This window comes from Chroicocephalus ridibundus, chromosome 7, assembly GCF_963924245.1.
Source record: "Chroicocephalus ridibundus chromosome 7, bChrRid1.1, whole genome shotgun sequence".
Taxonomy (NCBI): Eukaryota; Metazoa; Chordata; class Aves; order Charadriiformes; family Laridae; genus Chroicocephalus; species Chroicocephalus ridibundus.
This window is the reverse complement of record NC_086290.1, coordinates 26507134-26532961: the sequence shown is the minus strand read 5'-3', so window position 1 is coordinate 26532961 and position 25828 is coordinate 26507134. Positions and strand designations below refer to the sequence as shown.

The following is a 25828-nucleotide window of genomic DNA, read 5'->3' as shown; positions in this document are numbered from 1 at the left end:
AGGCTTCTCGTTAGAATTTAGCAAATATATGCACTTCAGTGATTGCTTATTTATTTTTTTAAGTGAGACTGTAAAAAGGGTGTTTGCAGTATTTCTTCTTTCCTTTCTTGTCGCTTAATATAAAGCATGAACAGAATTCAAGAATATCAGAATTATGTATATTTCTTATGCTCATTTACTTTTATATAGTGCCTATTCACAAAAATAAAAAACTTAATTTCTTATCACTGCCAAAGTAAAAGCAATTTAATGAGAAACTTCATGTTTATGTAGAAAAGCTTCCGGCAGGAAGACTAACTCACTAGGCCGTGTGATGGCAGATATATGATGGTTTATCAACTGTAGAGTTCAATTTAATTTTTAAAATTTAAGTCTTTGTGATGCCAAATCCTTTCTTTTTCATGTATCTCTTGAAAATAATCTTATTTGCTACGTACTAAATTCTGCAAAGGTATGGTAATCAGGTTTATTTTTCACGTGTGTTCCTGGTAAAGCCAACAGAAGACTTAATATTTAGTTTTACAGCTACTTGTTTGCTTTTTATTTCATTAATAGTTCACATTTAAAGTTGAAATATAAGTGATTACACTGGAATTTAGTAAGTGAATAGTGTATATTTAATCACAGCATGTTTCATCTAGTAACAGTGTACTGCGATTTGTGGATTTATTGGTATGTTTAAGTTAGCAGAACACTGGGAACGCTTTCTGGTCCTTTTGCCCACCATAGCCGTGTTTCTGCTTCATGTTGGGGTGAAGTCTGGCAGCCCAGGATTCTTAGTGTCTTTTGGTCAGAAACCTGGATGAAAGGACGAAGCTGTGATGTTCCCCTCTCAACAACGAAGGCCTAGAGATCTCTGGAATTTTCTTGGCTGTTGCTTTATTTTATTTGTTATTTATTATTTGGAGAATTTTTTTGTTGATCTTTATAGGCAGATCTTGCAGTCTAATGGATCTTTTCATGCTGCATTATAAAATGTAGAAATAAGAATGTGTAGCAAGTGTAAAAAAACATGCTCACATAGTTTCCTAACACTGCAGCTATACCCCAGATATTAAAGGAAATTTGGTAGTGGATGGGATGCAAAATTTGGAAAGTTAATGTGTTTTTCTGTTTCTCCAAAGGGTTTTGTCATGTATGCTTTTGGCTATCTGAATCTTTCTTTTAGTCAAAGACCGTGTTTTCCTAATATGGTATTTTGCGTTTTCTGTTGTCATATGTATGACAATACTATTGCAAGGTATTCTTCATTGACACAGATCTACCTGTTTCAGAGGTTGAGTATAATTCTTGAACTGTTGGCAGTAACTTTGTCACTTTAAGATGCAATATCCCCAAATTGCTGAATTGTTATCAGATACAGATCTGTCCTGTGTAGAAGGCACAACTCCTTACGTTTTGGATGAAGTACCTGGCACAAGCCAAGGCAGGAACCAGGCACTTCCCTTCGTTTGTGCTTTTTGCCTTTTTTTACGGAGCTCATTCTTGCATGACGTTTCAAGGAACTAGTATATTTTAGAGTTTTGTAATAAGAAAAGCATTTTGTGTGCTGATTTCATTCCTCATCTCAATCATTCATTTCTTCTACCTGTTGTGTAGACTTCCTTTTTTTTTTTTTAAGTGAAGGTGGGAACTAATTTGAGAAAAATCAAATTAGAGATTGTAGTGCCATTATGTCCTAATGCTATAGAGTTTAATTATTTAAATGTGGATTTGCAGAATTTAATTTCTATATTTTTATTGATGTGAAAGTAACATACTTTTCTTCTATTTTGATGAATAGCTGTTGTTGCCTTATGAGTTGTGTATGCCAAATTGTACCTAGAGCATCATATATTTCTTTATATAAAATAATGAATGAACTTTAGTAAAACAAGCTGACATTTTGATTTCTAAGAGCTAAAGCGTAAAATAACTGGCAGAAGACGTCTTTGGTAATGAGCATTGGATGCCTTCTTATAGCACAATTAAATTTTTTCTTCAGCTATCCTAGAAGTCTTAAAATCCTTTAAAGATAAGGGAACTAATATACTTGCTGGGTATTTTTTTTTCCCCCACTATGGACAGCTTTTGGAGACTTTTTTTCAGTTCATAAATGGACTCTGTTACGACATTTGAAAGTGTTTTTAGATTAGAGCATCCAAGCTTAATGCATAATAATCAGAACTGTGTATTTATTTCTGTACTGATAAAGTTTTCAATCTGAAGTGTCAGACTCCTTCAGCATGGCAGTTTTGGTTTTTCACGTGAAGCAAGTTACCGGCATTTCTAGAACTCTGTTCTTTCTTTACTGAAACGCTCTTTTCTCTGGTTACCATTAAAGTTGCCTGACACTAAATGGTCACCTGAATTCCATAGAGTGACAGTTGGATGTGAGAAGAGGTTCACCAAGTGAAATAGCAGATAGAAAAATGTATACCAACTGCAAAGAATAATGACTGGGAGGGGGAAAAGAAGTTGTAAAAATTGGCTATGCAGTGAGCCAGATCCTTAGGACTGGTGACATTATTGCAAGAGGCTTTCGACTGAAAAAGCAGAAATTTAGTGCAAGACTGTGTTAAGCACAATCTTAGTGTCTGCTTCAGCACTGAAACATACAGTGCTCTATGTGTTTCAGTGCTCTGTGATAATTATGTGAAATTAGACTGCATTTTAATTTTATTGTCCAATATTGAAATTATTGTAGCAAACGTGACCTGTGAAAGGCACTGCTCCTATACTTTTGCACATTCTTGGATCCTTTTTCTCCTGTTGCTAGTAGAACTGAAGGGAAATATGATTAGAGATTTTATTCAGACAAAAGCTGACTTTTACTGCTGTTCTCTTGAAAATATCCTTGTATCTGTACTGAGAACAACATTCAATAAGATTAGAAATAAGTTTCAGATTTCTGTGGCACACTTAATATAAACGGTCAGTTTTTCTGATGTGACTCCATATTTGTTGTTATGCTAAAGAAACTAACTTCCACAAACTTAAGTAAAATTGAATGCATTAGTCAGTTCTGTGGTATTTTAGAGTCTTAGAAGGAGATGCAACAGCTGTGTGTTGTGGTTTAACCCCAGCCAGCAACTAAGCACCATGCAGCCACTCACTCACTATCCCCTGCTGGGATGGGGGTGAAAATCAGAAGGGTAAAAGTCAGAAAACTTGTGGGTTGAGATAAAGAGAGTTTAATAAGCAAAGCAAAAGCTGCACACACAAGCAAAGCAAAACAAGGAATTCATTCACTGCTTCCCCTCGGCAGGCAGGTGTTCAGCCATCCCCAGGAAAGCAGGGCTCCGTCACACCTAAGGGTTACTTGGGAAGGCAAATGCCATAACTCTAAACGTGCCCCTCTTCCTCTTTCTTCCTCCAGCTTTTATTGCTGAGCATGATGCCATATGCTGAGGAATATCCCTTTGGTCAGCTGTCCTGGCTGTGTCCCCTCCCAGCTTCTTGGGAGCTCCCCGCCTTCTCTTGTTGGCAGAGCAGTAGTAGAAGCTGAAAAGTCCTTGACTGCTTAGCAACAACTAAAATATTAGTGTGTTATAGACATTATTCTCATTCTAAATCCAAAACATGGCACTGTACCAGCTGCTAGTAAGAATATTAACTCTATCCCAGCTGAAACCAGGACACTGTGTTTAAAAATAAATAAAATAAAAAACCAAACAAATTCCTCACTATGATAAGGATGCATGATTCTAAATATTACAGAATTGCTCCTGATCTTTTTTGAGAAGATCTATAATTGTATGCTTTCTGTATATGAAACATGAGCCATGAGTTTCTCCTAGTTGTAAAACATCCTTTTTTTGAGTGTGTAGCTTGTGGATGCGAACTTAATGTTCAGACTTTTCTGCATGGATTGCAGAAGTTTCTAAAGAACTTGAAAATTGCTTTTAACACTGAGTGTCTCCCTCTGTCTCCTCCTACCCATATAAAACCTTTTGTCACAATCTGAGAAATACCTTGTGCGCAGCGGGCAACCAGTAGGCTTTCTGCAGGAGGTTTCTACTGAGAAGTGACAGAGGGCAGCTTGGCAAATGTTCAGAAACCGACATTAACTTGCTGGAGCCCGGCATGGGACCTTGTGTTCAGCAGAATTCTTCTGACCTGTCTCTCGGCATGCCGAGCTAATCAGCAAACACCTAATGAGCCTACTCTAAAGAAACAGACCCTCTCACAACCTACTTCATTTTCATATGTTCTCTGGGGGTGGAGAGACAAGACTTCATAAGGACTGATGATGCTGCAAAGACCACAATAATGATAATTAACTTGCTGAATTTAGAAGATTATGCTGTTAATTAGTTGCAAAATAAAGATAAGTAATAGAGCAGCAGATGGTAGGATAACACCCAGGAGAAGGAGGGTTATTACTCTGATGAGCTTTTGTGGCAGATATGAAATATGGATCTGAGTTTTTCACAAATTGTTTCTGGAGAATATTATCTTGTTTCTGTGAGCTCTTGATAGAATGATCTAGTTCTACCAAATTTTGACAGATGCAGTGAGGGTTTGTTTTCAAGGATATACATGAACAATAAAACCTTGCTAATAAAGACTTTAAAAGCTATTGAGCTATTTGAAAATACCAATTTTAGTTTGCCTCTAATAACCAAATAATATCAAACAAACCTTGGTTGTCATTAGGTTTCCCCACATAATAATGCTGGTATACATTTATTCTAATATTTGTCTCAACGTACTTGATTTTTAAAACAGAGATTCTCATTGTCTCCCTCCTCACAGGAGGCACAACATCCATTACTGTTTCAATGTTAGCATTACAGTAGGGGAAGTTAAGTCCTACTTTGACTGCACATCCATTGTTCCTCATGATAGATCTTTTATAATGTAGGTAGTATTGTGCTATTTCCTTCACTTTCTACTGCCATTTTCAAATTAAATGTAAAATATACAGATTTAATAGCATGAACTTCCTTTCTTTTTAGGTTTACTTTGCAAATATTTCTTTAACACAGAAATGCAGAAGTAGAAAGAATGGCGCTAGACAATAGTAACAGTATGTACACATTAAAAAAAAAACCAACAAACAAATCACCAAACCCTAATTAGTTTTGTTTCATCTCCCAGATCTTCTGAACATGGGCTGTGGCTGTCTTTTGCTAAGGAAACAGATGTGCTAGTACAACTTTTTCTTTAAGCAGCCAACTTGAAGCAAACACTACAAAGCCTATCTAGGAGTTCATAGACCCTATTGTTTTGGGGTATTTTTGTGGAGGGTGCTTACATCAAGACTTGCTTATGCAGTCATGAGCAGAGTAGATCAGACACCCTGACCGTACGCATACTTGCTATATAGATGTTTATGTTCCACTGCCATGAAAATTAGAGGTTAGCTTGTTGTCACTGAATTTACATATTCACACACTTGAGTTGGATGAAATCTAATCACTTTTACTTCTCACGGCAGTGGAAGAGGAGTAAGTAAGTATATCACAAGTTGCTATGTCTTGGCTGTGTAATTCTTGAGATAGTAACGTTTAAACATCTAGTATGATGGCTTGAAATAAAAGAAAGCTTACCCTTTGAAACCTTAGCAGAAGTTAAAATAGACAAATAACTAATTTGTTACAACTAATTTGTACTGTCGTTACTGTCTTGATTTTGACTCAGAGTTTCTTACGTCCTGCTAAACAGCAAGTTGTGATCCAAGAAATACTTCTAAAGTAATTCAGATAATAAATGAAAATACATTGTGAAAAATCAGATGTTAATAACTTATGGAAAGGATATGGATAAAATTGTCATACTGACATTAAATACTTGCTACTTTCTTTAAAAACATATTTTTTAAAAAGTTATTTGGAAGTGATATGTTTAAGGACAAGGATTAGTTAGAATTTTAGAGAGTCGGGGGAGGAAGTCATCTTACCACCCTTTCAGTTGTTGTAATTAGATCGTGGAGTTGGGTTCTGGTAATTTTAGTTAGGCAAACTAAAACACTTAGGCCTAAACTAAAAGACCTAGAAAACACTTAGGCCTTTCTGTGCTTGTTTAGCTGGAAACAGGGACTGACATTTTTTTTTGTTAGTTTCTTTTTCCAAGGTGAATTAGGAAAGTGCAAGTTCATTCTTAATTTTGTTTTAATGCTGTAAAAGTGTTAAAACAACTACCTAAGTGCTTAGAATTTTCAGAGTGCTGTACATATTCGAAGAATTACGGGCACATTACCTTAAAAATTTGTGTCCTCCTGCCCTAATGCCTGCAGGTATCCTAAATTTTTGTTGTTAGAGCTGAGCACCAGGGAAATTACTGTAAATTTATGTACTTTTCTGTAAGCACCTTCTTCATTCTGGGAAGCTTACAAAGTTGATCCAAAAGTGAGGTGGGAAACAGAACTTCGTTAACACTGAGTTTTGATGTACACTCCAACAGTCCCTTTCTGGGGTAATGTCTGCTTGTTAATTCAGGAGCAGCCACTACAGAAATCACTGGCTAAAGACTCCTTAATAGCAAACCAGCAGAGGAACATTGGAGTTTCTCAGTTCTCTTTGTAGCCCTCAAATGGGATGTCTGCTGGTGGTGGTTGGATGCTCCAGTCAACTATATGGATTTGATAGTTGATGTAACTTGCCACATTGCAGACCTGAAGATTTTTTGCAGTTCTGATGGAGATAATCTGCAATCTGTTGTTCTAACTGTAGAATAAGATCCAGGAAAGGTAGGAGAGCACTGTCACTGTATTCCAGTGACTTAATTGTTGAGAGACATCTATAGAGAATATCTATATAAATAAGTGCAAAGTCTTCTGCTTATTTTGTGATGGCCAAATGCAGCCTAGCTCTTCAGTGTTTTTAAGACACTTTATTAATATTAGTACTTTGGCAATACTTTGTTCGTATTCCAAGATATGATGATACAAGTTATCAGAGTTTTCATAAACTCCTATGTATTAAGTCATTAGTCTGTTCTTAAACTTGTATTGGATTCTCTAAAAATCCAGCGCGCAGTATAAAAATATTCTTTAATGCTATTTTCTAGTAAGGTAGGTTCTTCAGTAAAACTGAAAATTTCATAATAAATTATACAATATTCATGAAATTTTAAGAAAGGATCTGGAATTGCAAGCAGTTGTATCTACTGAAATTTAGTATGACCCTTTATCACTTAAGAATTTGTTGTAAATAGAGTATATTACCCGTTATAGTTTTAAAAGATTTCACCAAAAGTTGAGTGAAATAATTTTCAAGAGGTAGTCAACAAAATGCTTTAAAATACTCTATCAAGTTGTTAGTAACTCTTGGATGTATTACATACAGATGAACTTTGAAGTTACTGTTTTTTATAGTGTCTATGTACAAAGGAAGAACTTCAAACCTTTTAGCAATTTCTTCATGTAAAGTAGCATGCTCTAACAGATACCTTGCATATTTCTATATAAATAAAAGCTAATCTTTGTGTGTGATTTCAAGCTTGTTATTATTTTATGCATTATTGAGATGTTTCAGCAAAGACCTTGGCTTTTATCTGATAATTATTCATAGGAAGGATTGTAGAGGTGAGTATTTGTAAAGGCCATGAAAAAGCAGAGTCGTAACAAACTATTGAAAAGTGGAGAGAGAACGCCAGAATTTTTCAAAGGAAAAGTTTGTGTTCTGTTCTTTACCTGTTTTCCATCATGTGTCGTTCTTACCTTTCTGATCCATGCCTTGTGCAATACCAGCCTCAGCAACTGCTTGTTCATGGCCTTCCATCATCGCTTTGGGGGCACAGTTCATTATGAAGGAGGCTTTCCGTTTCCTTCTCCATACAGCTTACCATCCTTCTCTTTCTGACATCCTGTGTAAAGCCTCATTGCTATTGTCATGCTTGCAAGAAATTGTCACCTATTATTAGGTATATGCCTACATCATTGTTGAAAGACAATAAAAACAAACAGCTATTTTAGAGTTGGAGTTCCTATTTCCAAAATGGAAGTAACTACTAATATAAGTAATTATTAACTCCTCAAGTTAGCATGATAGAATATTTCCTTTTTTTTTCTTCTTTTTTTTCTGCTTTCAGAGATTGAAAGCCGCCTTGACCCAGCAGCACCCTCAGGTAACAAATGGAGATACTGCCAAGGGACATCCAAGTGGGTTGGTTAGGACTCAGTCAGAGGAACCACGACCACAATCACTACAACAACCTGCAACTTCAACGACTGAAACACCGGTATGACACAGGGTAGATGTGTACATCCTACCCCCTTCTTTGTTATGCAAAAAAAACCCACAACAAACTTCTTTCCTTTACTCTTGATTTGTCAAATAGAGGTCAACATGTGCTACAGACTCCAAGGCTACAGAAACCCAAGATGATAGTTTCAAAATAGGTATTATCTATATGCTCAAATTTAGAATTAAGTCCTCTTGATTTCTGAGTTTAACAGGAAATTCTGTGGTAACTGAAAATCGTACAGCTGATTATTATATATTTGAAAAAAACAAGTGCTTTTATTTTGTATTTATATTGCATCTATTTAATATTTTATATCATAAACACTCTTCAGAAATGTTTTTAACTGCGTCAGGTGTCATGCTTATGTTAATTTGCTGGAAGCATCTTTTTTTGGGCTGCCACACAATTTCAGCTGTGTGATTAAGTGGCCTTTGTCATCCCAGGTACCGAAGTGGGGCTCTGAGTTTAGGAATGGTGTTCTGTCCCTTTGGGATGATAGAACAGGGGAATGAAGGATAAGACCTCTTGAGTCAGACTGGAAGTGGGAGTGCTGATGGAGGAAAGAGATACTTTCCTGGGTGAATCCTGTAGGATTCCTGCTGTTCTGCTAAAAAAACTTGTTGGAATGTGTTTTCAAAATGCTTTTAAAAATTCCTAAGAGTTATTTTCAGAATTCATAGCATAACACCAATTTTATAAAAGCTACATACTTGGCCCAGAACCGGAAGGACCTGCATCTGCAGTGAAAGCGCTCAGGTTTTTAGGCTGACCAGCGAAATCAAATAACGTATCAAAACAAATATATTTGGAGCAAAAAGAGGAAAAAGGTTACCCATTGTAAAATGATCTGCTTGTTAGGGCTGCTGTTCTCCCACACTACCTGATTTTTTTTAAAAGAATATTTTCATAATATCACACAGCAGAACTTTCAAGATTAAGGGCTTGCTGTTTGGTTATTTTGTGGTTACTTTAGTATTAAAAAAAAAAAATTGCAAGTGTTTAATTTCTAAAAGGCTGATTTGAGTTCCCAGGGGTTTTTTATTATTATTAGCTATTTAGAATTTATGCCAAATAGATATGCTAACTGATATGTGCTAATTTAATTAACACAATTGAAGAGTTTTTAATTTAAAAATAAAACTTTCTTACTGTGCTAGATTGAATGTGCAGGTACACCTGTGTGTGTGTCGTGTAGACAGTTATATTCTGTCTATCCTATCACTTTGAAGTATTTTAAGATCCATTATATTGTTATCATAATTCATTACATCTTTGCCTAGGGTCTGTATTCAGCTATGAAAGGAGTATAGCATATAATTTTAAATGTTGACATATTTTGATCCTGTCATAATATGTGGGTGCATATAAGGGAAGTTTGTATGCAGCGGTGGGGAACACAGCAACAAGTAGGAGATTGCTGTCTGGACATCAGGGATCAGTGAGTATCAGCACCGACAGCATTTGTCAAAAAGTTCCTGTATATTGGGCATAAACAATTGCGTAGTATTTCAGTTGTGACTAGGTTTGTGGGAAGACCATTTGGGAAGGGTCAAAAGTAGAAAATTTATTTCCTTCTAAATGTAACTTGTAAAAGCTATTTTGGGTGGAAGAGTTTTTTACTTTACCTCTTGTAAATACTTGTGTTGTTAGAATTGGTAAAAGAATGTCTGAGAGTCCGTCTAAAGAAGTGTTGCCTCCAAGCTTTATTCAGTTGCCAGATGTAAATGGCATGTAAATTTAACTGTGAAGTGAGTGCCTTCCTCCAGTGCAGTTTTAAACCAAAGCTAGTGCCCTGATTAAAATGCTACATCTTAATGTAACATGGTAAGGAGTGTAAATACAGTAAAAAATTTTTAAAACATAGTTGTAGAGTTAAGTGACCTAGCTTTCCACAAAAGAAATGGGTATACCCTGAGTGTATTTAGAGATGTGAGTGCTTTGCTCAAGATGTGATGTGTACTTACACTAGTGCTGTAGGTTAAGTCATGAGTAGTATTATACTGGTAACTTCAATACTTTTTACTGTTTTCAGGCATCACCAGCCCAGCCTACGCCACAAACACCAAATACAGGTGGTCGGCGAAGAAGAGCTGCCAATGAAGACCCTGATGAGAAAAGAAGAAAGTTTCTGGAGCGAAACCGGGCTGCCGCTTCCAGGTGCCGACAGAAACGGAAAGTCTGGGTGCAGTCATTGGAGAAAAAAGCCGAGGACCTGAGCTCGCTAAATGGCCAGTTACAGGTATACTTTTTATTTCAAGTAAAAATGAATAAGTTTTTCCATTCTTAGGTAGTGATCCTGGATCAATGGAACTTAAACTTTGCATGAAATCGGAAATTTAAACGGTTTTGTAACTGGTGGCTCAGGTCAGAATTTAAAATCCAGCACTAATTGCATATAGCAATAAAATAAGAATATAAGAGAATACTTAAATTTCAAGAATGTGTAAACTTTAGGATCATACCCTTTTGTCCGTTGTTCCATTTTAAATAACTTTCAGACTGTGATACTAAACAAGGATGACAAGATGCATTGGAATAAAGGCTTATTAGCAAAGTAATGGCCTTACCTTAAAAACATCTTGCTCTTAATAATTTGTATCACAGCCTGAGTTATTTAAATAAGATTTGGTTTGATTTCCTTTGGTTCTTTTTAACTTCACTTTTTTTCCTTTAAAGTGATGTAGTGCTCGTGAAAGGTGCCAGATTGACATCACTGGAAACTGAAGGCCTCTTTTGTCCACAGAACAGGTACAGCGCAGGCAGTGGCAGTGCAAACTTCACCACGCTGCCCTCCCAGTGTGCCTAAACCCTCTAGGGAGGGAACTATGCTGTAACAGGGTAGGCTAGTGTATGTTGCGAGTCATTTTTCCATCTCATCTGAGGTTGTCAATCTTGGAGAGTTGTCACATGGACACACTTTTCCCCCTGTAGAACAATCCATGACCCTTTCGTTTAAACTGCTGTTAAATGTTAAAGCATGATTTCTTAATGTTTTCCAACAGCGCATGAGAATTGGCCCAAAGTATTGTTTCAAAATGAAAAGTCCAAAAGCTTTGTTTTGAAAATTACAGAAAGGAAAAATGATGTCATTTCCTAAATGAAGCATTCATTTAGAAAATGCAATAGAATTTATTTTGATGTGTTAAAGTTTCACTTCTTGTTCTTTCGTTAGAGCTGTTTGCTGAGTCAAATTCACAAATCTTTTCCTTCCTATTAAAACTCCTCTTTCGTGCTGTTTGATAAAGAAAATGTCATAGTTCGACCAACAGGAAAGTAGGGCCTGTTGAGATTACTTCATATCATGTAATCAAAATCACGCCGTATCTATCAGTTGCCTTCATGTTCATGTCTTTAAAAATACTCAGCATTCCAGACTGTAAAATGTGAGAAATTCCTGCCTAAGCACACAACGTGGAATTGTTTCCTGTGCACCAGCATTAGTCAAATTTCTTGCAAGTATATCGTCTTCTCATACCTGTTCAGACTTTAGACGTGCTCCTTTACAGCAAGGACTGTGACTGCATTATATCCATTAATTACAAAATGGTTTGTAGCACTATAGCTTAAATAATCTAAGAAATAAGTGAAGGTAGATCTACAGGAAGGAAAACAAAGAACAAACAAAGTAAAAGTAACTTTTAGCGAAAGTAAATTTTGATATTATATGAACTGCCTTTAAATTATACATACCAATTTTTATAACCAAAAAATGACGCAAGTACCGTGACCAAAAGATTTCCAGATTTCCAAGAGTTAACTCAGTAAGAGTGAATTCAAGAAAAAGAATTTTCTTATGGTCTGCCAAAAGCAAAACTGTTAGCTGTGAAGAACAGAATGACTTGTAAAGAAAATTGAATGTCAGAGAAATAATTAAACTGCACTTTATGTGAAAACATTAATCAATCCTGTATTTCTATAATAATTCTTCACTTGACAGGCTAACACATCTGATCAGCATAGTGGGCAGTAATGACCCATGATTACTTACTTTATATTTAATAGTAAATTTAATAAGTTTGGAGTTTTGCCTTAGTACAGTTTTATGGACTGAGTGTTAGGGTTTAGTAGTTCATATTTTGTTTAATGTCTAAATGACCCGCTTAGCTGAATTTACAGTGTTTCCAAAAGCAGGTTAATACCGAAATGACTACATTGCATTGCTTCATGTAACAATTCTGACTTCTTTCAATGCAGTTAGTAGCTTTCTTGTAAGGTCTGTGTCAGAGCTTACAATATCAATGTCAAGATTTTTAAGACTGGAAACTCTAACAGTACTTAGAGATTTTGAAGAGATTTCCTTGGTTGATGTATATATTTTGTTCTGTAGTTTTCAGCTTTCTGTAGATTAACTTCTGCCTACTTTCTTCTTTTAAATGTTTGAATGTAATTTCATTATGAAGCATTATTTCTCAAATTTTTGCTTAAGGGAAAATTTCCACCTACTACATCACATCAGTAACCTATTTAAGTTGGCTGCCTTTATTATAGGCCCTACTATGTAAGTTTTTTCCAGTGCTTCCAACCTTTTAAAGTTTATTTACTGTTTGTTTTTGTGGACGGTGTTTTCAACTAATGTGTTGACTTGTTTATTCATCTTAAATTTTATATAGTGCATTGTGTTGCCTCTGTGCCTTGCACCACGCTGCAGGGTATGGTATGATATATAATGTGTTAAAGAAGTATCGACAGTGTGTCCCCAGTGGCCGCTCAATCGTGTTGCAGGATCAGATGCAAAGTTCATTATATTGTCTGTATTTGGTCCCTGTTGCTTTAATAATCTCAAAGGGCAAAGTATTAGTAGAAGAACGGCCTGTCTTCCTCACGAGTTCATTGCAGGTTTTAAAGGATCAGCAATCAAGTGGTGGTTTGTATTTGTACTAATGCTGCAGAAGCTGCTTTAGGAAGGCTAAATTATGAAAGAAACGCCTGTAAGTAAAGCTCCTTTCCCGTATAGGGGTATCTTGTTGAAGTTGTCCAAAAAGGAACAGGAAAAGCAGTGTTTAACTTAGCCACAGACAATCCCCTGTCTCCATAAGTCACATCTGCCTGTCTCTGATGATAGTTTTGGTAAATATGCCTCACAAATAGTGTCCCACATCTTGCTGAGTAAGGATTAATCTGGTCCCACTATTACATACGTATTTTGGATCCAGGGAGAAATAGGCAGATACAGAAGAACATACTGTACGCTATGTGGTGTACCTTCGTAAGAATGCAGAAGGGAAAGTATCTCCTCAAAAATGGAGTACAGGTAAAAATAGATATGCTTTCCTCCAGAAACCTGCTTTCTAATGTTAGCACACTTTCAAGTGCGGGAACATAAAAATTCTTCTAGACAGCATGTGAGGTATATTTCATGCTTATTTAAAGAAATGTTGGTGCCTACACTTGACTTGATACCTCATAAATGAAGAGGACCTTTCCAGTGTGAAAACTTGAAATAATCTTTCCTCATGCCAACTGTTGGAAGTGTTTATCCCATGTGTTTCTTGTTCGCCTGTTTTCAGCGTGTTAACCACATGCTAAATGACTACCACATGTTGACATCTTTTGAATGATATGGAATGACTTGCTATTGTCACATACATAATAAGAAACTACAATGCGTATAGGAGTTGGTTCTAAGAACGTCCCTTTAGAAGTGGTTCTTACTGGTAATAGGTAAATGACCCCCGTGGATTGCCTTTCTGTGACATTCCACGCAGACATACTCTATTCTGCTTCAGGAATAATTTGCGCGTGGCATATAGCACTGTTGGCACACAGCGTTTGAGTTAATAACAATGCTAGCTATGTATTCAGTGAGAATTCCTCAACTTGTTTTTTAGTATAAGAATGCTATTCCATTTTATTTTTTTCAAATCTGCTTTACAGTAAGATAGTATATTTGTTTTTTTCTATTTCTGTTAGAGAAATTCTTAGTATTTATCATACAACTGACATTAATCTATAAACTGCATTTTCAAAAGTTTAGAAGTATAAAATTCTTTCTTAAAATACAGGAGATGAAGGTAGACAGTTTCTGAAAAACTGTTGGCGATTTGATCGTTTATTTTGACAACGTTCCTTTAAACTAACAGAAGTAAGTTTCATATTGTTGGACACTGCTGCTTCTGTAGATTATCACGAAGTGTCTCAAAACTACATCAGCACTCCTCCCCTCCCCCACCCCCAGCTGTGTCAATTCTGTGCATCCAGATTTGTGGCTCCTCAGTAAATAACACGGTGAACTAAAAGGAGACTGGGAGCTGGAGGCAGAAATAGTGTGCTTTCTTAACAGCCCAAGGGTTCAGGACATGTAATGCCAGCTGGTAGAGAATTTGTGGGGTTTTCCGTGGGGTTTTTCCCTGCAACCTTTTTTTATTTGCAATCACATTTTTCTTTCATTAGAAACATCCATGAAGTCAGATTTTTGGCTGCCTTTCAGCTCTCGATTTTGTTTTAAATGTAAAGTTTCTAGAAGAGATATTTGATGCAATAAAATAAATGAATAGAAAGGTAGTCCTTAATAGCTTAAGAGGATTTTGCAAGTATAGAGGCTTTTGAAATTTTTTGTCCTCTGAAATTTTTTGTCTTCTAAATGGAGAGAGAGGCTAAAAAGAGGAGCTTTTCTTTAAAAAAATCTGTTATTTTAGTTGCAGTATTTATAAGCCGCTACTTAGTGTAATTAAACCTAATAAATTCTGTTCTTAAAAATTGTTTTCCTTACTTTGGAGTCCTTTTAGTTGTAATTCATCTCTTCTCTGACTGCATAGCCTTATTTCTAGCATGCAAGTAAATAGGTTGACTTTCTCCTGTTTCATTTTCTTCCAAATAATTTTAGTTGCAATCCAATTTTCCTGTGTTTGTTTTTTCTTTAACTTGCTCCCAAATGTGTAAACACATGCATTTACCAAAAAATTGTCATGTGTGTGATACATTAAGTTAATGTGCAAAGGTTCTTACAGTTTAAGTTACTTCAAGTACCAATGGGGGAAGTATTTCTATTTAAAATAACCCATGAAAAGATACGTGGATCACAAAGCATTACAGATAACTTGACTCTGTAGATACGTAAAAATTTTTCTACTATTTAAAGTGAAAATGCCCCTATCAAAATGCCATACCATTTTTAATTTGGATTGTCACGTATAATGCAGTTATGTAGCGTGTCTCATCTGTAGATATCAAAGTGCTTTACGGGGAAGGTAAGTATCACTGTCCTCCAGTTTACAAATGGGGACATTGAAGCACAAAGAAGTAAAATGACCTTGCTGAAGGTCACCCAACAGTGGAAAGGCACAGCCTGGAAATGAACCCAGTCACTAGATGCTGCAGGTGCTGTCTCCTATGTGGCACTCCACTTTAGTGACATAAGCTGACATTTCAGGATTTTGCCACTATTTTTCCCATCAATGATTCCTTCATACAACATGTTTATATATGGTTGCCAAAGAGAAAATTAGTATGGAAATCAATAAACACTAAGCTATTTTCCAGTACGTGAGGTTTTCTTCTTCAAAGTCCGCGTACAGATACAGTCACCAAAAATAATTCTGTATTGGCTGATTTATTTTTTTCAACCTTTTTTAATTTTGGCTGTGGCATCTGTTAAAAGGTAGGTAGTCAAATGTAGGTTTACTCTGAATAGAATTCATCACAAAACCTTGCAGAAGAGTCTTAACAGTAGCTGGATCATGTACGTGAGACTACATGTAGACTCTGCGTCTGCAAACTGAAACACATACGTTGTATTTTCAAAAAAAGCATTTCCTAGTTTAAGAAAAATCATAAAGTTAGCCAAGTTTCAGCTAATATTTACGTATTCTGAGATAGGAGAAATATATACATTTTTGCAGTACATACCAAATGGAAACTTCCTGTATTTTATCTACCCCTAAATGAACAACTGAAAATCCTATAAAACGTAATACTTACCTTCAAAATTGGTGTAGTTTGAGCCTGGTAAAGTATGTAACTTTCTTCTCCTTTAGAATGAAGTCACCCTGCTGAGAAATGAAGTGGCACAGCTGAAACAGCTTCTTCTGGCTCATAAAGATTGCCCTGTAACCGCCATGCAGAAGAAATCTGGCTATCATAGTGAGTAATGTTCCATTACCTATAGCCTTAGGCTGCATCAATGAAATACTGCCAAAGTGAGCTGAATGAGCATTAAAATTGAGAGGTGCAGTTCTAATATTACATTAAAGATATTTTTTTTTTAAATCTCGAAGGTTATTGGAAGACAGGAATTAATATGTGATATTTAGAAATATATTTTTAAGTCCTTTCAGTTGAAGTGTTGCATAACATTGAAGGTTTTATGTTGGTTTAATAAATGCATATGATAATTAGCATTTAAGGACTATCGGTTTCTACACCTGCTTTGGAAAATATCATTAAAGTATTAAGAGCACATGATAAACTATTTTTTATACTTTATCTTAGCCAAGTACAGTGAAAGGTCCTTGTGGGTTTTTTCTTCGTCGTAATGAGATTTCAGTAGAGGTAATATAACAGCTGTCCTCATTTACCATAACATCCAGGATCAGTCAAGCCGTTAAAATAATCAGATGCAGGTTCATGGCTCCTACTGTACAGTGTCTTCTAGATTGTTTTGATTTCCACATTAAGCGACTACTTTTCTATAAACAGGGTATTTTAAAAAGCAGTTCTAATACTGAAGGGAATACTGAGAGTTTGGGTAGCATATTTTTTTTCCCTAATACATATTTTTCCTTGAAGTTGCTCATTTGATTTTTCACCCTTCCAGCATTTTAAAGGTTAATTATGCTTTCCTGACTTGTAACTTCCTTTTTGGATATGATACACAGTGCCAGAACCAGCTGCTGCTGCTGCAGAATAAATGGCCAATTTTGTCCATTGTACACAAATTTGTTACAAATAACTGAGCTGGGAATGCATTAGGCAACATTCATAATATATAACCCACAGCTTTCGTTTTTATGATTTAGTGATATTTCAGGATATTTGTAAATGTGAAGATTGTTTCTGCCATATGTAGCCACTTCATTTTAATTTGCCAGTGTCAGTAATTCAGGAGAATAAAGGAACATTTTGTATTGCATGCAAACAGATCCTCAGGTGCTCGCGATAAAACTTAATGGCCACCATCTTTACTTGTAGTCATTGTAAGCAATTTCATCAGAATGGGCAATATTTTTTAATTTAAAAGATTCGGGAGATTTAGCAGCTCTCTATTGCCATATATATTTAGAATACTGATTTTGTCAGTTCTGAGCTTATAAATCTTGGTCCTTTGATCTCCAGTCGTTTTGACAAGATGGAGAATAGCATCTTGGAGTAAATTGGAACAGTATAGAAATATGTTTGGGATTTATATTAACAATGATTGCTGCAGGGATGAGGCCATTATGGCTCCCATCTGACAGAACAACATAATTTCATACGGAAGCTACTAGCGGATAACATTATGCATGCAAGGATTTTCAAAAACAAAAAAAAAACCCTGTAGGTTTCTTAACTTTTGATGTTCTGAGGATGCGTGTTCCCGAATTGGCATGAAAAATATTTAAACATACGTCTTAAACTGGCAAACTGATTACATGCTAAGGATTTCTTCATTGAAGAATTAACGAATGGCCTGTTTAGTAATACTTAGTCTCTGCCCTCGGTAAAGGATTATAATGTTTGTAATTTACCAAAGAATGCAAAATGAGTAAGAACTAAAATACTAAGCAGTGGAAAAAGCATACATTTGAGGGAAAAAAAAATAATAAGCAAGGAGCTTACTATTTTTTTTAGCACAGCTCACCTAGTTTCTTGAAAAGTCTCTTGAAAGTCGAAGTTCAACGGGAATGATAGTTGTAATGCCAGCCCTCCGAAAGGATTTTGTCCCATTATCTCTGTGTGAATATTGTTAGGAAAGCATGTTGGCTAAGTGACATACCCTCAGTAGATGAGGAAAAGATGAGTGGAAAAATGGTTTCGGTTAATACGTTCATGAAAATGGCGTTCATAGAAAGTATTTTTAAACAACCATATTATGCTCATCAAGGAATCTAAGTTGCATTGCTTCAAAAATGTATTGAGGTGTTTAACAGTCTGTGTCTGCAGCAGAAACGGAAGACTCCATTGCTGGACAGAAAGACAGAGCTCCCACGGGGCTGAAGATTGTGCGCTGCTGAGACAGTGCAAGTTTGTACCGCGCAGACCGTGTTTTAGCAGCTAAGCCCACAGTTTAATGGGGTTTCATGTATGATGCACTTAAATAGGCACAAATAATCTAGTGCTTTTCAGGGTATTTTGGCACTTACTTTTACATATCTTTTGAGGTCTTTTGGATTTCCCAGGCACATTTTTGTCTTGGGCCAAGTGAAAAGCACGACAGTGCGGATACCCCTGTCTTATTCTAAGACTGTTCTTGGGGTCATGCTTTCCTTATTTAAGAAGTCTTGTGCCTGCTTCAAAAGAGGGTGTCATCAGGATAGAGAAAACAGAAAAAAATGGTTATTGTGCTTTGAGGCAGTATAAATGAATTTCTGTTGCAAGGTTGGAGTTTTCAGACGGTTTACACTTAAAATTTTATTTCCCAAAGAAGCATTCTACTGGTTCTGAATGCATCTTTAAACATTGGGGCGGGAGCAGGGGAAGAAAAAAGTGCCGTGTATAGGAGAAATCTAAATGCTGTTCACTTATTTTTCATTTTAGCTCTTCTATACCAGATTATTTCTAAGTATTCTGCAATACTCCGGTATTTTTCTCAGCCTTTTTCTGGACTTGGAGCAGGAAAAAGGTGAAACTTGTGAGAAGAAAATCAGAGTTAAAAAAATCAATCTTTGAAAAGGGTGTTTTAGGTATTCATCCATATTTTTCAAAAGGATGTGATAATATTCAAGAACGCTTGTACAGAACTGAATATAAAGGAAGATAAATAGAGGCTGCAATGTAGCTGGTGTTAAATGTGTTTTTTTATGTTCTTTCTCTAGTTAGTTTTAACAAAACAGTAGAAGGTGACTAATCAGTTTCATTTTCCTTGGTTTGAGGCAAAGCTGGGGCAGCCATTAAAAAGCTAAAATGCCTAGGCTTTTTTCTACACTGTTAGCTGCATTAGGATTCTGGTATGTATCAGTTGCACTCTTGAAACCACAGTCCTGTGCCTGGCAATTCTCTGGTCAACTAAGAAAAAAGAAAAAAATCTGTTGGAATCTAAATATGACTTTCCTGGGTTCTTCTAAAAGCCTTTTGTTCTTTATTCCCCATCTTCAGGCTTAATAAAACAAGTCACCTTTGTAATGAGGTGACTTTAAGTATCTATTGTATTCATTGAGTAGATTTTCTTGTTCGGTTTTAATTCTTTAAATGGAGTTCTGTATTCAGTTTTTGGCTGCTATTCCTCTAAAGTTAGTGCTGCAGAAGGAAGGATTTTGAAGGAAATCTAAATAGCTATTCTTTAGGGTGACAGCTCATTTCTAAATATTACTTTGTAATTATTGCAAGGATTTATGCTTCCAGTCAAACTTGCAACCGTAAACTAGTGTTAGGTTTGTATCTTATATAGTCACCTGTCTGCTGTAAGCTCCCCTCCTCTAGCCCCTGGCACCGGAAAATACCGGAATCGTGTGCTTTTGTCTCTGCAGCACAGTGTGTTTGTTCATCTGCTCAATTATGTGAAAACCTCTAGTCTACATTGGTGATCATAAGTATTCTCATAGCTGTTTCTTCCATTGGATATATGGTCTTCCTGAGCCCATCAATATCAGAAAATCAAGCCTTTCTCACGTTCTTTACCACTGCGATATTATTACAGGCATTTCTTTTGAGTTAACAACATATATGTTAAGGGATACAGAAAATGGAAGATGTTCCGTCTCTGGCTCAAAGATAATGATCTACTTTACTTCCTCTGTATCTCTGGCTTGTGGCATTTAAAACTAGCCCTTTTTCTTGGGGATAAGGAGGATTTGGCCAACAAGGAAATCGGGGATCGGGAAAAGAAGCATAATAGGAAGGCTGAGATTCATAAGAGAATAACAGCTCTGAAGAGGAGCTGTTACAGCAGGGAGACCGTATTCGATACATGTTGTCCCACTTGCTGCCATTTCATTCTGGCTGAGGGGAAGAACATGCCACTCTCACAATTAGTAATTGAGTATTTTTCAGGAAGTGGCACTAGAGTTTCTGTTTCAAAGTTTGCGTGTGTTCCTTCTTACTTATTTTTACATGAGTTCTCGTAGATCTTGCTAGAGGTGTAGCAAAGATTGAATACTGGTGAATAGGGTTAACTGGTTTGGTACTCGTTCGTGTTCTTTCTGTTCTTGAGTGGGCAAATTCCTAAGGATCACACGTGTCTTTCAGAAGTATTTTCTTCCTCTTTCTGTATACGTTTACCCTGTAACCTTAGAATATGTGGTAATTGTCACCCGACCGTGCTCAGTATCATCTGCCTCTATCTCCATTAATGCTTGAAAGATCTATTTTTGAAAAAACGGAGTATCTGTAAAATAGTTGTTCTCATGGATAAGAATATTATGATACTTTCAAACAATTGCGTCCATGTTCTTTTAGCAGAGGTATAAGAGAAATTGCTACCTGGTTCATGTAGACAGTATTTCTTAGAAAGAAATATAGCAGTTTTGCTTGCTTACCCATCCTTTTTGACCATACCATTCTTTTCCAGAAGCGGTCAATAATAAAACTGTTGTTTTCTGGCTTATGAAGAGGAGCGTGTTCTTAGCATGCATGAGGTTGCTTAAAGATCTTTGTTTTGGGGACTTGCTAATTTAATGAATTTTCATACCCATAGCTAGTATGTCATATAAACCTCAGTACATCATAAACTTCGTGTCATCTTTGTTTGTTCATGCTTAGTGTTCATTTTGGTAGCTGCTGTTAGCCTGGTTTCCTATGGAAACTGGGCTGTGATACCCCAGTGGCGTTTCATCTCTTAGCTTTAGTGTCGTCCTTTCCCCTCCCTTCTCTTCCCCCGGGTCACTGGTGAATTTGTAGGCCAATCTCAAGCAACTCTGAAAGGGGTTGCAAAGACCTGTCTGGAGACAATCAAGCTTTGTTCCATTGCTGTGTCACAAGCAATAAATAGTCCATGCTGCTTCTGGCCACGCTTGTGTGTATCTTCTATATCGTTACCTTATACAAGTCAGTAATATTTTTAAAGGGACTTCCAGTATTGCATCTGTATACTGGGTTTAAGTCAGCGCATAAAACCATTGTGAAAAATACTTGAAAACACAAAGTAGCACAAAGTGATACAAAAAAGTTATAAATAAATTTGGTGTTGATACTTCCATTTTTGAGTGAAAAACAGTAGGCTTATTTTCTCTTTTCTATTTAAATTTTTTTTAGTCTTTAACTCAGCTTTTTGCTTGACGGTGTTTGCATAATGCCTTGACTAACTTTTGCAACTCTGGAGAAAAAAAGGATGATTTCAGCGTGACCGGGATGTCTGTGCAAGAAAGATATTTTAAATCATGCTCATTTTGTAAATTCTAGTTCTGCACAATGAGAGTTATTTTTCTTTAATCTGTTTACCCTCTGTCATGAGAAAAAATGATGCAACTGTGTGGCTAATTCACTTCAGTTTTGTGGAGAACACCTACCTGAAGTGTTCTTGAAGATATCTTTAAAATCAGTTTTAACAATTTTAAATTTACTGAGAGGTATTTGTATACTAAAGAAGTTACTGAACTTCACTCTGTTAAAATAATGTGGGTTGAAAACTTGTGGAATTATTGTCTGGTTAATATAGTGGTGTAAATAATATTTTTTTCAGATATCATATTCACAATCACAAGGATTAACTACTGAAGGTAGAATTGTTCTTGTTTCATTACTAAGTAAATGCAGGAAATGGCGTGTGTTAAAAATCTAAAGCCCATTCACATAGCACCAAGAGATCCGGTAGCATTTTTAATCTGTAAGTAGTGCTTATAGGAAGCTTTAGGAAGAAGTTCTTTACAACGAGGGTGGTGAGACACTGGCACAGGTTGCCCAGAGAGGTGGTGGAGGTCCCATCCCTGGAGACATTCGAGGCCAGGCTTGATGAGGCTCTGAGCAACCTGATGTAGTTGAAGATGTCCCTGCTCACTGCAGGGGGGTTGGACTAGGTGGCCTTTAGAGGTCCCTTCCAACCCAACACATGCTATGATTCTGTTCTATGATTCTTACTGACGTGAGCATTCATCGTTAGAATTAGGTGTGGTACCAACCAGCTGATTTATTAGGCAGTAGATCCAACAATTTTTAATCTTGACTTTTGAAGATGTGAAAATGTTTCCTGAATGTTCTGTATTGTGGTCCATATTTTTTTGCTTGCAAAGTAGTATTTTCGTTAAAAAAATAAGATTGTTTTGTAATTTGTGCTGTGCTAAACCATGAATTTTACTTTTTTAGGGTATGATTGGTGTTACCTGGGATGTGGTGGTGTGTGTTCTGGAGGAAAAAAAAAAAAATAATAATTTTTCTTCCTCAGCTGCAGATAAAGACGACAGTTCGGAAGACATATCAGTGCCAAGCAGTCCCCACACGGAGGCGATTCAGCACAGTTCTGTCAGCACTTCCAATGGCGTTAGCTCAACTTCCAAGGCAGAAGCCGTGGCCACCTCGGTTCTCACCCAGATGGCGGACCAGAGCACGGAGCCGGTGCTTTCCCAGATCGTCATCGCGCCTCCCTCCCAGTCGCAGCCTTCAGGAAGTTGATTAAAAACTTGCGTTGCTTCAGTTTCTTAGATACACATTTGTGACTTTAAAGGGAAATCAACAAAAGACCAGTCTCCATCTAGGAGAAATTGTAGCTTAAAATTATTCATTTTTAAAAATCCAACTTAAATTTGGCTTTAACAATTGGCAGGTGAAGCTGAGACAGAACACCAGTTCTAGTCTCTTTGCAAAAGACTTTTTTTTTTTTTTTAAGTATTAGTTTAACTAGTTATTTTTTTTTGTGCTTAATGTGTAAAGTGTGTGTACAGTACAATGTGGTTTATTTCATTTTTTTAATTTGGTATTATTTCAGCAAACATTGGGGTGAATTACTAAAGGTCATCCCCAAGACTGTGATAGTAATATTATGTGTCATTTTTATACCAAAGTTCTGCATAGTCCCTATTGACTTTGTAACGTGCGCAAGGTCATAAAGCACTAGGCAAGAGAAAGACAGTAACAGTAAATTTGCTTTTAGTCTTTTTGCCTTTTTGTTGTTTTGCACATTATGAGAGGAAGAACATTTGGGAGAAAAATGTTTGGGTTGTTTTCTGTATAGCATTTTGGTTGGCTTTTTAACTGTTGGGGTTTTTAATTTGTGTAATAGGGCCAGTACAGTATATGAGATACAGTACTCTTATGCACATACCTATCCTAGATGAGGATCATTACTAAATAGATTTGATTTTTTTTTTATTTTAAATTGATGTCAGGTGGGTTTGGTTTTGGTTTTTTTTTCCCTCCAACACTTTTCATTCTGGGGGGAGGAGAGCTTTATTTCTCCAGTCAGAAGAGATATCTATAACTACTCTTTGTTGCTAGGCTGAAACCAGTAAGCATATTGTAAAATACAGGGTTATCAAATACGGAATACTTAGTATTCCAAAGTAGGTTGATATTTTGTGGATTTTTGAGTCGCAGACTGAGGAGTTTACGCATGGTTTTGGATGCCAGAAAAGCCTAAAATCCTTCTTCAGACAACTCAAGACTTTTTTTTGTCATTGTCTTGTATTTGCAAGCTAACTTGTACTTAATTCTTGTGTAAGCACTGTCATCTTTTAGTAGCAAAAATTTTGATACCTTTCTTGTGGGATAAAAAAAAAAAAAAATAATCAGTATCTACCGTATCTTGGAAACAATGTAATTATAATGTGGTGTGTGTGGTGTGTGCGTGAGAATGGTTCAGTAGTTAACGCCAGCAGTCTTTTGCTTGAATGTTTAAAGATGCCTTCAATGTGATGCTGGCTGATAGGTGATTGCAGTTTTAAAATGTTATTTACTGTGCGAACTTGGATAACTAACATTCCATGATGTAGTTTGTTTCTGATGAGATGATTGTAGGTACACTTTTTTCTCACTATCCAATCATCTGTAGGATATTGAGTTTTTTTTAAATGTGCCATTATCTATTTTGATTCTGTACTCATGTTCAAAATACAGTACAATATTTTACAATAGATTAAGTTGTTTAAAAAAAAAAGTAGATGTGTGCTTTCAAGTCGGAAACTTTGTATAATAGCAAAAACAGATGCATAGTAGCAACTGGCAGTAAAGCAGGATTCCATTATGTATATAACAAAGATTTAATGCATTTATAATGGGTTGTGTAGTTCATTTGCTCTTCCTTCTCCACACTGTACTCTGTGTTTTTAAGTGTCGGTGCCATCAAGTTTCTATTTGATTCAGTTTTAAATCTAAAAATGTAATTGATCCACGGGAAAACCATAATTTCTACAATATATATACAACCACGCTATAACGAAAACTGGAAAAAGAAGTATCTAAGTCATATATGTATCATTGCAGGGCTTTAAGCATGAAAATAATAGGGATTCTAAATATTTTGTATTTTAAAACTAAGAAAGTTGAGTTGATGACCTCATGTGTTTAAAAGTCTTACTTTCCCAGTTTCAAGATAAAAAGCTGTAACAGTTCTTGAACGTTTCCAGGGTGGTGAAATACAGTGGACCTCTCGTGAGAAGAAAATTAATTGCAAAGGCACAAAATGTGAATTCTGCACGAAAGCTATACAGTCACTTCATTGTAGTTTTGGTGGGCTAGCTAAGGCCTCATGGATTATGCTATGATTTGCTCTCCTAAACACAAAGGCTTTTAAATCATATTTATATAAGTGGAGGTTTTTTTATAACAAATCTGTCGCACTTGTAAAATAAGTCTACATAAGTGTATAGGAGATGTGTAAACAGTTAATGAATTTAACAGTGGGGCTGGAAAAAGAACCATTAAAATCTGTGTTGGGCAAATAGAGAAAAGTTCTTAGTCGTACTACCATGGGTTCCGTTTTGAGACGTATGTCACACTACTTCTGTACTGAGCATTTCGGGTCTTTACATTTGCCATGTTTTCACAAACTGTACCGTTTTTCTTTTATGTGCAGTTTGCATGAGTAAATCATCAAAGAGAATAAAAATCTATCTTTAAGTTATGTTCCTATTTTAATGAAATTATAATTGTTCTAAAAGGCAGCGCTGGCTTCAGACTTATTTCTTCACCCTTGCAATTTATCAGCGTTTTTCTGGAAGTCGTTACCTTAATGTCAGAGTAGTGTTATGTAAATAAGACCACATACCATACGGTTCTTTAGGAAATAGCTTCTGAGGAAGGAGCCTTGTGTCGTTAGTTCCAGGAGCAGATAAAGGGTTGATAAACATCCCTTGGGGGTCCCAGGCGTTGCTCAGCGTTTCTGGTTGCCCTGAGTTCCGCGGCAAAAGTGCTCTGCGTAATCAGAATTCCCAGCTAACTTCCAGATATCTTAATGTACACGAAGCCAGGAAATAACAGGGATGGTTGGATGAACTGCTGGCAGTTGTGTTGTGAAAGGCTGGGGAAAAAAAATACACCCTCACATTGGATTTTTAGACTCTTCTATGAATGTCGGAAACATGGAGTGGCGCGTTCTGTTGTATCGTCGTTTGAAAAGCTCGTGACAGAACCCTGATACGGAGGCTTTGGAGGAAAC

At 36.3% G+C, this 25828-nt stretch overlaps 1 protein-coding gene across 9 annotated transcripts in view; it reads left to right on the top strand.

Annotated features, from left to right (window-relative positions):
* The window catches only part of ATF2 (activating transcription factor 2), a 50344-nt gene extending 25010 nt beyond the window's left edge, over positions 1-25334 (top strand). For all 9 annotated transcript variants that reach the window (XM_063341019.1, XM_063341013.1, XM_063341018.1 and 6 more), the window contains 4 exons: positions 8017-8166; positions 10205-10411; positions 16146-16251; positions 22622-25334. In XM_063341019.1, the coding sequence (XP_063197089.1) occupies positions 8017-8166; positions 10205-10411; positions 16146-16251; positions 22622-22848 (690 nt within the window). In that variant the 3' untranslated portion in view covers positions 22849-25334. The remainder of the gene's footprint in view (positions 1-8016; positions 8167-10204; positions 10412-16145; positions 16252-22621) is intronic.
* The last annotated feature ends 494 nt before the right edge of the window (positions 25335-25828 follow it).